The sequence below is a fragment of the Perca fluviatilis genome, chromosome 14, assembly GCF_010015445.1.
Source record: "Perca fluviatilis chromosome 14, GENO_Pfluv_1.0, whole genome shotgun sequence".
Taxonomy (NCBI): Eukaryota; Metazoa; Chordata; class Actinopteri; order Perciformes; family Percidae; genus Perca; species Perca fluviatilis.
Genome location: NC_053125.1, coordinates 20,101,737 through 20,116,045, shown reverse-complemented (window position 1 = coordinate 20,116,045; position 14,309 = coordinate 20,101,737). Strand labels below are relative to the sequence as shown.

The 14,309-nt window shown below is 40.4% G+C and overlaps 2 protein-coding genes across 12 annotated transcripts in view; both read right to left on the bottom strand.

Annotated features, from left to right (window-relative positions):
* Window positions 1-2,705, bottom strand: part of ndrg2 (NDRG family member 2) — a 52,956-nt gene extending 50,251 nt beyond the window's left edge. The window contains exon 1 of the mRNA XM_039821296.1: window positions 2,605-2,705. Within this exon, the coding sequence (XP_039677230.1) occupies window positions 2,605-2,614 (10 nt within the window). The 5' untranslated portion in view covers window positions 2,615-2,705. The remainder of the gene's footprint in view (window positions 1-2,604) is intronic.
* On the bottom strand, window positions 2,650-14,045 carry LOC120572150 (heterogeneous nuclear ribonucleoprotein C). 11 transcript variants are annotated; one of them, XM_039821302.1, is made up of 11 exons: window positions 13,904-14,045; window positions 12,157-12,190; window positions 11,633-11,734; window positions 8,398-8,450; window positions 7,434-7,678; window positions 5,161-5,233; window positions 4,968-5,015; window positions 4,391-4,551; window positions 4,054-4,167; window positions 3,745-3,881; window positions 2,650-3,647 (listed from the first exon to the last, which is right to left on the bottom strand). In XM_039821302.1, the coding sequence occupies exons 3-11, from the start codon at window positions 11,657-11,659 to the stop codon at window positions 3,546-3,548; spliced, it is 960 nt and encodes a 319-aa protein (XP_039677236.1). In that variant the 5' UTR covers window positions 11,660-11,734; window positions 12,157-12,190; window positions 13,904-14,045; the 3' UTR covers window positions 2,650-3,545. The 11 variants fall into 11 exon arrangements, with proteins under 11 accessions (XP_039677236.1, XP_039677235.1, XP_039677237.1 ...); XM_039821301.1 differs by having other exon boundaries at window positions 11,633-11,688; XM_039821303.1 differs by lacking the exon at window positions 13,904-14,045 and adding an exon at window positions 13,249-13,853.
* Between the last annotated feature and the right edge of the window lie 264 nt (window positions 14,046-14,309).

Sequence of the window (14,309 nt, the reverse complement as noted above, 5' to 3'; positions counted from 1 at the left end):
TAAAGCCATTTCCTGCCATGACATGACAAAGTGGCCACCGCGAGTTCAGGTTTACACCTGTTGTTTTGTTGCTGAGGGATTTTGACCTGTACACACTTATTCTTAAAGGGTAACTACCGTTTTTTTCAACCTGGACCCTATTTTCCTATGTTTTTGTGTCTAAGTGACTGATGGGAACAACAATCTTTGACATTGGCCCAGTGTTAAACAAGATCGCTGCATTCGGCAGCAGCGAGCTACAGTGTAAGTTAATTGGGAAAATTGTAAGTTAATTGGGAAATTGTCCAGTTTGTAATTACCTTCACAAAAGTGCTCATTTTGCCAATGATAGGCTCAGATTAATATTCTAAGTGTCTGGGCTGGGCAATGTTTTCCCATATAACTGCCGATGCGTGAACCTCCCACTGCACTGTGCTTACTTTAATTTCATTAATTTTCATTTAGCCAAAGTCATGCATGCATTTACATCTTATGGTACAGCCTATACGATGTGAGTGAATGTTTAAAGGTCAAATGCGCCATCTGATTTAGATTTGTTTGACGGCTTCTTTTTAAAGTGCTGCCATTCATTGCAAAGAATTAAAGAGCGGCAGTTATCAGGCCTGATGTGGAATGGGAATCAATGATACAATCCGTTCATATGATCATCTAAATGTAGGCCTATCCATATGGTTTCTTTGAAAATGCACACATATTTTCAGTGACAAGCAATACATTTTCTATCCAATAAAACATTGCACAAGAACAACCTACCAGTGCTTAGAAAACGTTTAACCAAGAGGCACTGCTCTGCAATCACTCAAACTGTTACACACAATTTCCACTGTTGTGGTTTGTTCACTCTATAGCCTCTCATTATCCATCCCCCTCCGTCTGTTGTTCCCAAGTTAATCACAGTTCACCCTGAAGAGACGCCTGCTTATTGATTCGTTATCCATCTTTCCTTCCTGTTGATCCCTGCTACAAGGCCTCAGCAGACTCCCGGCAGGATAATGTGTATTAATAAGGAAGCTGTGTATTGATTGCCATTTGGTCATTGGTAATGAAATTTTGGACAAACAAGCTTTTTCGCTTGTTCAACTAGAGGTTTACTCTTCCAGAGTTTAGGTAAGAAACGTGTTTTTGATTAGGTTCAAGTAGCTAAAGGGGTCAGATCCCCTAAATGACAAGCTAAAACATATAATTTACTTCAAATGGTAGCCTATTTAGCCATGCACATAGTTTTTTTAAAGATTATTTTTTGGGGGCTACTTCCTTTATTTGTGGTGACAGTGGATAGACAGGAAAGGTGGAAGAGAGATGGGGGATGACATGCAGCAAAGGGCCGCAGGTCGGACTCAAACCCTGGGCCGCTGCAAAGGCCTCAGCCTACATGGGGCGCACGCTCTTACTGGGTGAGCTAGAGGTCGCCACACAGTTTTTTTTTTCCGCACACAGTTTTTGTTGCACCTGTTCACTATATAAAACAGGATTTTAAACTGTGAGGTCTCAGAGGAAGACTTGAGGCAAAGACCCGGCATGCGGTTTAAAAAGCTAGGTACTTATAAATGCAATTAGCAAGGTTTTCTACAGGTGTACTTTGAGACTACAAAGCTGTGATTTTGTGTTTTTTAGCGCCGATTGCCAGAATTTGCGTCAAATGTCACTCCTTTTCGACATAACTCCGTCAACTACGAACACATACATGATACACATTATGTTGACGTTCAGTGCGACTTACACTTCAAGGTGGTATCATTATATCCGATGCCCATCGCAAATAAACGTCCATAAATTAATTTAGAAATCGTAAAAAAAGACGCTCCTAAACCTCCAGAGCTTGCCTGAGAATCATTATTTGAAGTTTTCTTCAGTAGGCTATTAAAGTAATCAAGTGATAGTTGTCTGTACATATATAGGTGTATTCCAAACAGGAAGTGGTAACAGCTAATTGGGCATGCTTTTAATGGTGGCTTATTTGCCAAAATGTAAACAAATATAAGCAACAAAACAGAGCTCAAGTTGTAGCCCACATCAGCTAACAAACTATACTTCCGGTTTACATCTCCCAAAGCATTGTGGGACCTGTGCTTCAAATTTTGAGCATCATTATCCCCCAAATCGAACTGGTCTAAAATTTGTCTGAGAGGGACCACAGTGTCAGACTTTGAAAAACCTGTTTTGAGATATCCGGTTTTTAGACTTTTGCCTTACCCTGCTGTCAAAGAGTTGTTGTTGTTGTGTAAACATTTTAAACATATCTCAAAACCTGGGCAAATAAAAGCAAAACTAAGCCTGTATGACTCCATCTAAAAAAAAGGTACATGAGAAAATACCTGCCCAGCAAGAATTTTTGCGAGGTATTCAACTTCAAACCACCCTCAACGTGTGCTCTGAACTTAAAAGCTACACCATCCCAATATATATTTTAATAACACTCTCATTCTATTGCACAACCCATCATTTATTTTTTCTATTCGCCATTTAGAAAGCTCCACCTTAATTGTACGCAAACGAGCCACAGCATGCAGCACCATGGTAGGGTTCACATTTTGTACTACCTTGTAATCTGCAAGTAATTTATCATTTCAAGTGGTGATTAAAAAAAGAAAAGTTACACTGCACCTGAATGCATCCATGTAGGTTTTCAGAAAGAGCTCGTACAGGTTCCAACTTGGAAAACATGTTTATTCACTTTGACTAGTGCAGTCGAATGACAAACAAAACAACAGAAACCGACAAACATGGACAGCACGGCATTACATAGTCCAGATCAGTCAAGGCTGCAACACTGCGACAAACTAAACTATTTTTCAGAGCAATGGGGATTTTGTCTCAGCATTTGTGCAGCCTGATGAGAGGTTTTCTACATGCTCTTGTTATCTGACAAGCAGAAGGGTAACAGAAATAAGTCCTCCTGTGTGGCCCGTTATTGTGATACACTGCCACCTGCTGGTTAGGAGGCAGCTGTACCGCAGCTAGATCAGGAATATATTTTCAATCTTGTACATTTTCAAGCCTAGACCGTGGTACCATGTCTGGTATTTTGTCTCAAGCCTGACTTAAATTCAAACCGTTGCACTTGAGAAAATCTTGTCATATCAGCTACTGCCACGTGGTAATTTGTTCAATTATTCTTTTCTTTAAATCAACTAAACGGTCATCTAATAAAACAATTTCTCAGTCAATGTTACACTGGAGTGGCTTATAGCCCTGAATTAAAACATACAATGCAATACAATGTTGCATTTATCCTCAACTGAACTTGCATTTTCTCTAAACATGGCAGAAAATATCCATAAAAAAGTTGAATAAAAGAATGTCGGAAAAATTAGGAAAAATCAAATTACCAACTTCAAAGAAAATTGGAAAATCCAGAAACAAGTACTTGACATATTTAAGAATGTGTATGTGTGTGTGAGAAAGCAATAGCTACAATACACTGTTTATAAATGTCCAGTCAATTCAGCAGCTATGACATGACCACTGTGTACAAGTCTGGTGTGGAGATACACTCAAACACAATCTGTGTTATGCATGTATGCGTTTGTGTGCCTGTGTAATGTTTAGGACTCGTCTCCGTTGGTGCTATCGCCGTCGTCCTCTCCTTCCTCCTGCTCGCCTTCCTCCTCCTCCTCCTCCTCCTCCTCTCTCCCTCTGCATTTCATCTGCAAAGCAGAGAAAAGTGGACAAACAACACTTTATTCATCACACACAAGTTCTTAGCTCTCGCCCTGGTTCCCTCATCTCATCCCCGCTCCTCACCTCGTCTTCATCATCCAGCAGATCGCCCTCCTCGTCTGAGTCGTTCAGGCCCCGTTTCAGGCTCTCATCTTTCTTGCTGGAGGTGGAGGAGTTGAGGGGGGACACCTCACCTGGTTCTGGTTGGCAGCTCTTCATCTCTGAGTAAATGGAGGAAGACCATGTGATTAATAAAGCAAGGCAACTCTTATAGTAACCACAAAGGGTTTTTTTCTGATTGAACTAATCTCTGCACTAGATGAAACCTTCACATCTTTTACATTTTCTGCGCGGGTATGAACTGTACGTTACAATCAAGTCGTTGGGGCCCACCTGACTTCTTGCTGTGGTCCTTTTCCATGCACTCTAGGCTCTCCAGCAGGTAGTCCACCTTGTGTTTGATCAGTGTGAGCTCTCTCTTGATGGTCTGCAGATCATCTACCTTCACTGTGGGAGAAAAAGCAGTAGAAAAGTAATTACAACATTAGTCTATATGCATGACGTTCCACTTCCGGGGTTGCTCCGGTGACACCGGAAATTCCACCAAAACATGTTTTCTTCCCGAGGCTATTTAGCAGCGGCACAGTGGCTCTGTCCGGCGCTCAGCGACCCAATGAACCAGAGCACGTTTTTCTCCCATCCCAGAATGTTGTGTGGACTATTGTGCTACGTACTCGGGAGGTCCTCTGGCTGGTCTTGGAGGAAGAGAAGCTGGTTTTGGTTCGTCGGCTCCCTCCTCCACTCAGACTGACCCTGGGACGCTTTGTGGGAATGACAGCACGGGACAGAGGGGGAGGGGGAGGAGGCACCCGGGGCTGGTAGGAGTACATCCTGAGATACAGAGGTGCAAAAATATAAAAGGTGCCACAGAAATGTGTGAGAATGTGTGTGACAATGGACAGAGTGAATGAATAAAATGTGTATCCATCTGTGTGAATACTACGTGTGTGTGTGTTTAACTGTCAACATCTAATGTTGATTTTTCACGAATATTTGGTTAAATAATAAGAAGCCCTTTAAATTTGCACATTGACACATTAAAGCTTAATTCAAACACTGCATTGCTGAACAAACCCTTAGCTGACCCAAATTATAAACTAAAGGTGTAGAAATTAGGATTATTTATTAATAAACCATACATGCCAGGGCACTCTGGACAATAAGGACGTCAACAACAACAGATAACAGGTATATAGATAACACACATGAGCAATTATTCTTAAAAATATAAAGAATAAACAGCTTACCTATCATAGTAATCTCTTTGAAAGTCATAATCCAAATCAACAGAGGAACTGTGGAGAGGGTAGAAAGATTAACTACAGCAAAGGGCACTCTTCTTTGACATGAAGTTATACTTTCCGACTTTGCGCTTTGAGACCTGTTGGAATGCGGGATTACTGGAATTGTAGTTGTGAGAATAATCGTGTGTGTACACACCTGTACATGTCTCCTGCTGAACGCTTCCCTGTCTTCGATCTGTGAGGTTTCGGCTCGCCTGCCAGGTTGATATCTGGGGGAGGAAAAACACGGAGTCAAGGAGGAGCTAGAGTTGCAACAAGTAGGAGTAAGAGCCAGAAGCATGTTATGAACCGAAAGTGTGGAATTTCAAACAAACATTTTATCACGCCTTCATTTTGGAGGACAAACGCAGGTTTTAACCCCTACCAGGTGGTATCTGCAAATAATTACTAGGACCATATGCTTTTGTCCCGATTCGATACATCGGTGCCGATTTGATTTGCATTGCGATTTCAGAAGTATTGCGATTCGATAGTATTGCAATTTTCATTTCCTTCTTCAACACAAACAATATAACATGAGACATTTCTAAAAACTAATTGTTTTCTGAAAAGAACGCACATCACACATCAGTCAGCGAGTCTGACATTTATTTATGTTATTTGTAAAGAACTACATAACATGGATTCTCTGCATTTTCTGCTTTCGGTCTGTTTTGCTGGAAACGGATGATGTCAGCGGTACCGTATAAACAGAAAATATTTAAAAATAATAATCGATTTTTAAAATCGGCTCTAAAAATATCACAATGCATAAGATTTTTTTTCCCCCCACCCCTAATAATTACTCACTAATATGGACCAGAAAACAGCTGGGGAAAAAAAAAAAAAAAATTAAATGGAAGTGTGTTTAGAGTGAATATATGTTATTCTGTTTGTGTTTAGGCCCTGCAACAGATTGATGGCCTGTCCACGTCCTTGTCCTCTGCCCCATGCATGCTGGGATAGGCTTCTGCACTGCTGGGACCGTGAATTGAAACCAGCAGGTATAGGAACTAGAGAACGTTTGAGCAGCATGTTTAACTTTGCTGTTACAGGGGGTAAAACATTGGCACAGGGCTGGCACAGTAACTTCCTGGAGACTTGTTGTCACCATGAGGTTACCGGGCAACCAGTATCTGTACTACCAGATATGTAGAATTACATATAAAAGTAAACTTGACAAATCTCACCCACTTGGTGACTTAGTCATCATGAAACAAACACTATTAAATCTAAGAATCGTGAAGCCTTGTTTGACTTTCTTCTTCTGTGGAATTCAAATGTTTTTCTCTAACTTGTATGGACAAGAAAAACAGTCCGTTCTTGACACACTGAGCTCATATTTAGTTTATCTGGCAAACAACATCCTGCACACAGAGCCGTCTGTGACATATTTGTATTCAAACACAATGTATCTGAGCACTTATCTTGTCATTCAAAATCAGCATAGGGCTCGGTTAGCCCCTGGGCAGACTTTAGAATAACCGTTTTATTACCAGGTTGCTGCCTCAGAGAATATTGAGTTAAGAACATGTCGGTATAACACATGTGACTTTTGACTGTATATTTAGGGAAAAACATTTTCTTAGACACTTTTGGTTAGCCTTTTTTTCCCCTACACAAAAACAGAAAAGTATAATATAATTAAAAAAATCTAAGTTTTTAAAAAATGTGGGTTTGATAAAGAAAGTTGCACTTCTTTTCTCCAATATCGTTTTCACCAAACTTTCTTAGAACTAGTGACACTTAAACTCTGCACATCCCCAGTATTAACATATTTTGATTCAAAATTTTCAGAATAATTCTTACAGGTCAAACAACTCAACATGGCTGTATTACACGTGACTTCAGACTTTATACTTTGAGAAAAACATTTTTTCTTCTACACTTTCTTGGTTAGCCTTTCTAAGAATTAGATTTTGAAACAAATGACGTTTTCTTATTTTCATGTTTTCAGAGGAGTCCAAGTACTGAATTTAAGGCTCACCCTGCATGCCAGTACCCATACTATTTAGTATGCCAGAAAAAAATGTAGTCCCAATGCATGGTATGTCAAATTCAGTATGCCAAAAATACCAGAATGTCCTACTGCATTCAGATAGATTTTGCAGTTGCAAGCCGGCATGATTTTCTGGCTATTCTGACTATTCTATTCCCACAATCACTTGCGCCGCATATATGAGCAAGAGGGTCAAAGTTCGAGGTGCAATGTTATGAAGATGTACTATGTCCCTATTGTATGCATACAACAGTATGTACTTTGTAGGGGCAGCTGCAGTACATTCTAAAAAGTCAAAATGTAAAAATAAAAAAAAAATAAGAAAATAAAAAGTATGTGATTTGGAACTCAGCCTTACTACTAGCTTCGCTGACTTTGTATCTCCATCCTTGCAGTTCTTAATTATCAACCACCCCCTCCCTCCGCCTCACCTAGCACCTGTCCCACGATCATGCGGCCGTCCTCACTGACCACAGCGGCCCGGGCGTTCCTCTCATTGGCGTACTGGACAAAGGCGTAGCCCTTGTGGATGGAGCAGCCCAAGACTTTGCCGTACTTGGAAAAGATGGCCTCCACATCGGCCTTGGTGACCAGCAGGGTGTTGAGGTTACCGATAAAGACGCGGGAGTTGAGGGAGCGAGGGTCCGTCTTGTTGGTCACGTTGCTGGCCATCGGGCTGGAGGATGACGAGGGAGGTGGACATGGAAGATGGATAAGGGATGAAGAAGACAAAGAAATATGAGATTTTTTTTGTTTTGCACTAAAATGTGTAGATCTCTGCATCCAGCACTATGTGAGATTTGAAGCTCTTTTACCACAATACTTTGAGCATGTTTAATTTAAAAAAGAAAAAGGGGGCTTAAAGTGGGTGAAAGTCTGCAGAGGGATGCAGCCGTTATTGAGTCTATAAAATGTCAGAAAATGGCCATCTTCAAATTGCTTTTTTTTTTTTTTAAACAAACAAAAATACATCAAATTTAAAGTAATGTAAAATAGAGAAGAGCGCAATTCCTCACATTTAAGAAGCTGGAATATCTGCTTGTGAATCACTTAAACGATTAATCATTATCAAAATTGTTGGCAATTCATTTTCTGTCGATCAAGTTAATAAATTGACCAATTAAATCCCTTAACTGATAATGTTACAACCACTTGTACAAATCTTTCTATTAACAAAAAGCCATTGTAATCATTGATATACACATTAAAAATATTCAAGGTGTTACTTTCTACCTCCTACGATACAGGTGGATTCAGAGGGGTACTTTTGTATATTTTACACACACACACAAAATGTGTGTTTGCGGTTTGAAATGGGAGACAGGAGCCTCTAAAAGTGGATATGAGACAGCAGAATAGACAGTTTGACCAGGTCATGAAGCAGCCAGCACTCACTCCATGTCTGTGTCTGTACTTGGGTTGGTGGAGGTCTGCCTGCCTGTCTGACTCTGTTGGAGAGAAGAGGGGTTGTCGAGGAACTATGAGAGATTTAGTCAGTGGGTAGACATCTACACCTCCAAAAAGTTTGCTCTTTTTTTCCTTTCTTGGATTTTTGGCAAGCCCAAGAAGTGCTTAAAAATGACGAGTGGTTGGTCAGGAGGTGGTAGATTATAACATGTTTAAAAAAAATGGAGGTGGCTATAAAAACCTGTGGGATAAATGGTAAATGGTTTGTTATGACAAAACAAGATAATGCATTAAAGTGAGAAAGGTGCTTTTAACAGACTACTTTTTAAAAATTGTATTTGTGAAACTTCTAACTTCCTTGTGATGACTCTACAGAGGGTGATGGAAATAAACACTCTGAAATCTCCCTGCAGTAAAGACCACTTTACTGAATCCGATAAATAACGTCACACAGGCAGTGTGTTAACAAGGACATGAGTATCCCCTAGCTAACCTTACACCGAAAACTCTTGTTATTCATATCCCCGTAGGCCTGTACATGATAAATACTAGTATCCCGGTTATTGCATGTTATTTGCGCAGGCGCCTTAATCATTCCTGCTTCAACTTCCAGACCGCGGTCGGGAAAGCACAAGGCCGAAGTTGACATTCAGCCTCTTTCATTACCGAGAGAAAAAACTCCGTTTCTTCATCGCTGTGGAAGTGCGACGCTATCGCTGCCGCCATTGTTTTTGTTTATTCTGTTACGTCAGTAGGCTGAAGCCGCGCCTGCGCAGATGGTCGGCGGGGCAAGAAACATGCAAAAAGCCCATTTAAAGAATGCGAGTGCATTACGGTTCGGAGACCACGTCATCCAGCATATTTGGGGAGTCTCATTAAAAGGATATGATTTTTACATGCTTAAACATAAAAAAAGGGATAGGCTACTTCAAAAACCTGATCATAACCAGTTTACTTATGTCAATGTAAACACCCATAATGGGGCCCTTTGCTGCCGCACGTCATGACCTTAAAAAAAAGAAAAAGCATAAAAGAAAGCTTGTATCAATATTCTATAACAGCTCATGAACCAACGGCTTTTATGATCCCCTTGAGTTTTTTTTTTGTCAGTGAGGGTCTAACTGGTAGCAGGAAAAAGAGAGGGGGTGCCCAGCTAGGCATCTTCCCTGTAGTTTTTAATCAAGCAATACAAATGTTGCTCAGGGTCTCGCTCGTGCATCGTGATGATTTTTTGAGACATCTGTGCTGCTGCTCCACATAAAAACGGCAGCTCCCGCACAAGCAAGTCACATTAGCGTGTTGCACAATTAGCAGCGTAAAGTATGTCAGATTTAATACGGGTAGAAAGAAGCCAGATTGCCGCTGCCCTACAAAGTTATGCAACATTGCAGGGGGCAGGCACTAAGGCACTTATTTGGTATTTGTTTACAAACAACGACTGACATAGACAATGATCATCATGCAGCCTCGGCAATAAAATATTCCCTTAGCCTACTGCAAAGTGTTGGTTATTCTGTCCACCCCCTGTCGATTACATTATTCACTTTTGTTGTTGTTGTGGGACTCTCTTTTTTTGCATCAGGACACCTAAACCCCACACCAACACTGACTTCAGTAGGCTCATCGACCTTTTGGGTGTCTATCTTGTATTTTCCTCATTTCCTCTCAACCCTGCGAGTAATCTTATTATCAACCACTTCAGCCATATCTCACCTGCCAAAGCACAGCGCTGCTGCCAGCTGGGATAAAACTGTGACCCAGCAGCAGCCTGTCTCTCTCTGGCCGGTAGCTACTAGCAGGGGATTACATGGTTTGCAGCAGGCTGCCTGGCCAAAGCTTAGTGCTCTGCTCTCCTCTACATGATTTTGGCTGGGATGTTTCTGTTGCTTGGCAAGCTGACAGGGTGTCCACAACATTGGGTGGGTTTAATAGGGACTATCACAGGCAGCTTAGCGAGGGTTTCTAATTCTTTGTGGGATATTGGGGTTCAAGGGGGAATATCCAGGGTTTATATACAAGCCAGTGAGTTTCATGACAGAGACTGATGCTGAACATGGCCAATAAGACTATGGGAAAAAAAAAAAAAAACATTTATTGGAGAATTTGGTATTTATTCATATTAGGTGGACACAATAACAGAAAAAATTAACATGTAAAACTCCAGTGGATGAAAAGTGCCCATATTTGTTTTTTGTTTGGGTTGTTAAGAGGTGTTGATTTAACATCATCTACAGTCACCGGTAAATACATTTCCTGTTTTTTCTTTTTTTTTTCTGCCCGTTATGATGATCGACTCGACTAACTTTCAGGCATTTGGCACATAGAGGCCCACCTTTTGGAGACTTTTCTCCATTCAACATTATATGATTTGGCAGCGTTTGGGAGCTGCCTCTAAAACATAACTATACAGTATGTTGGCAGTATGCATCAGCTTTAACAAGAGTTTGACATTCACCATGCTTAACATTGAGTTTCTTTGGCAACTTCTTGGGAGAGAAACAAGGCCAGATAGTGCATCAGTTTGAATGAAAACTTGATATTCTCAATAAACTGAACACTCCGCTTCATAGAGGTGGTGCTTATTGCAGGGCTATTATATTGGATTGCTCTATACTGTAAGGTCTCCCTGGTCTTTTCATTCCAAATTAGACATCTTAATTAGAGGGTAAATGCTTATTGTGGCCCCTCATATTAAGAGTCCATTCATGGTATATTACATATTTAGTTATAACTGAAATAACTGTTCCTATCCTCTGCCTCATCTGGGCTTTATTGTGTGATGGCCTATAGCTGAGACTTCCAGACAAAGAATGGAGTTTACTGGAAATCTTTAGTTTAATTTTGGCTGGCAAGTGGGTTCATTAAATCAGATCAGTTAAGTGAGGGAGTTTTGGTTTAATGTTTGTGCTTTGACTGTGAAAGACACTGCAACTGCAGCCGTCAGGACTCCTGCGTGAAGACAGACAAGACAAATCGACAGCCGTTTGTATAAATGTGCATGGAGCTTAACCTTTGAGGTTTAACAAGGTTTTAAAGGCTGTTTAACCGATAATTGCTTGTGAGAAATCCTCAGAACGGTTTCCAATGAAAATATTTGGATTTCATAAAAACTGTAAAGAAAGAGGCATTTTAATCAAAATACAATCATGATAGTGATTACTGAATATGTTAGTAATTAATGGTATTCAGTAGGCATGCTTATTTTAAATGGACACAAACTTACTATTGGGGGTGATAATGTTGACATCATTGTTATAATCAAGAGCAGGTATCTTTTGTCTGTGTGGGCAATAGACCAGATTTGACTCCATCAATGGCATGCAAACTAAGGAAAAAACACATTACAAAGCAAAGGCAGCACTTATTTCTCCTTTGCCAGTGCAAGTAATCCAAGGACTGGATGCAGGACGGAGTTGAGGGAGTGTTATTCAGCAATTCGCTATAAATTGGGCTTCTCATAATAAACACTGAGCATTATGCAATAGATTAACAAACTGGGAACATGTGGGAAAAGCTCTTGTAAGAGGCCACTAGTGTCAACAGTCTGAAAAGTATGCAGTTGATTTTTCTATTTTAACAGCACAAAAAAAAACTACATGCTATTTGCTCTAGGAAATTCAAAAGGGGAAGAAATGGGCTGAATCACAAAGGGGTAAAAACTAAAGTGGAATATAAAAAAAAAAAAAAAAAGTGATGCAAAAGTTGAGGTGAAAAATAAACCAAAAAAAGAGCTTGAGACCAACTTACGATTTGCAGCTGTTCAAAAAAGTGGCTTCAAAAACTAAACAGGGGGGAAACAAAAATGTTATATTAGAAAAGAGGCCATTCTAAGAATGAAATAGGAACCATTATTTCCACAGACAGGGAGGGAAATGTATGGAAATGAAGAAAAAGATTTGCCAAATGATAATGCCCACAATCACATTTGAATTTGTTCAATCTAAGAAATCACTGCTGAAACTAAAATTAAAAAACACATTAAATCTAAAACCAACATAACGAATGTGTACATCGAAAGATGTTTGACAAAGCTATCAGCCAGACATTGCAGGCAGGCTACTACAAGATGGAACTCATAAATTAAAGAATAATAAATGGATGTTTATTACACTTCATGATACTGATTATTGATACTGGCTTGTTTCCCCTCTAATAATACAACTGCTCCACATAGTGATGTTTAAACTCTTCATAAACTACTAAATTATAGTTTGCCTGTGTAAATCTTAACCTGCATATTTGTGTACAGACATGCAAACTGACATCAAACATTAAGAGCAAGACAATAGACAGACAGACACTGGTGTCAACTTCAAAGTGCACCTCAGAGCATCACCAGTCTGAGGGAGGTGGTGGCTCTGCACTCTTTCCCCCTGCCTGCTGCCCTCCTCGTAGGGGCCAGAATAAAGGGTCAGCAACAGAAAAGCGCCCCTGGAGCAACTCGTACTCAAGGACACTTCCAGAGGACACACTTGGGGCCACGGGGGAGGCTACAGTAGGGGGTAAAACAGGGATCTTGCAGTTTTGGGGGCCATCGTCAACTGCATGTCTACCCTACCTTTCCACTGTAAACCTTTGTTGCAAATCTGATTAGAAGTTGTTCACAGACATGTATAGGCCTACAACTGATCAGCCATGAAACTACAAAATGATCAATTCAAGAAAGGAACAAAACCATTTAGGGAGGTGTAGGCCTGGGCCTGATTCCAGCTCATTGCAGGCCCCTCTTTAGGCCTCCCTCGTGGGTCTAAGCAGCTCCACAGCTCAGAATAAACTGCTACTGAAAAGAATGGGTTTCTACATCTGCAAATACACTTAAAATGGTTTTATCAGAATTACCGAAGGCACACATTCTCTCACACCAATGCTACAGCAATCCCAGGTGTTAATGTTCCTTAAAAAGCCGCCCCAGCTCGTCACTGAGGAAAAAACATCTCGCCTGAAAAATTACATCACTCCTGAAAGATTTGCTGCAGAAAATATACTGTCAGCACTGCCAAAATCACAAAGAAAACAGGAAAAACACTTCTTATGAGTCAATGTCAAAGACTGCGAATCGAGTTACAAGGTGAAGGCAAAACACCGGACGAGATTAAAAAACCCTTTTAAAAACATAAATCCAGAAAAAGGGCGACCCGTTTTGAACACTGTCCAGAAAAGACTGGAACAATCTTCCATCTTTCTTCCCTCGAAAATACGACCACAATCAAATAAACAATGAGCTAACACAGCAGCCCTGAAAAAAAAAATGAGGTTTTGAAATGTCTCATTCGAAAAACAAAAGCAAAAATCTTGTTGCGGAAGCTACTTAAAACTAGTTTCTGCGCAGCTCAATATGCCAACACAAAATGTACGCCACTAAAGCCAACACAGTCTCAGGAATACCAGCCAGGAAAAATGCATAAAAAATAAAAACAAAAAGTCCCAAAGAGGTTCAAAGTCAAAAAACAAAAAAAAATATAGGGGAAAAAATCTCTCGGTTAAAAATACTCACCAGGAGCTTAATACTAAAAACGAGTAAAATTCAACGCTGTTTATACTTGAGTAGGTAAAGATCCGTAAACGGCTCTGCAGGCTGTTTGTATCACCTTGAAACCAGTGGACACGAAATGGCGTCGACTCATACACACAACAGACGCAGGGAAACGCCCACTGCTGCGTCTTCGTTTCTGATTGGATATTTAAACCGCCCTGTGTGGCTATACCCTTCAGGGATTGGCAGATAGGTTTGCCAGTCCGGCTCGCGAATGACGACACACGTTTTGTGTAGCTACTCGATTGATTTGAATCAGACTACTGTCCACATAACGAGTGCTACCCTATTATTTCTCAGCTTTGAAAAGTTTATATCAATTCATTATTATTTTGTACACGTAGCTAAACCAAACACGTGCTTTGAA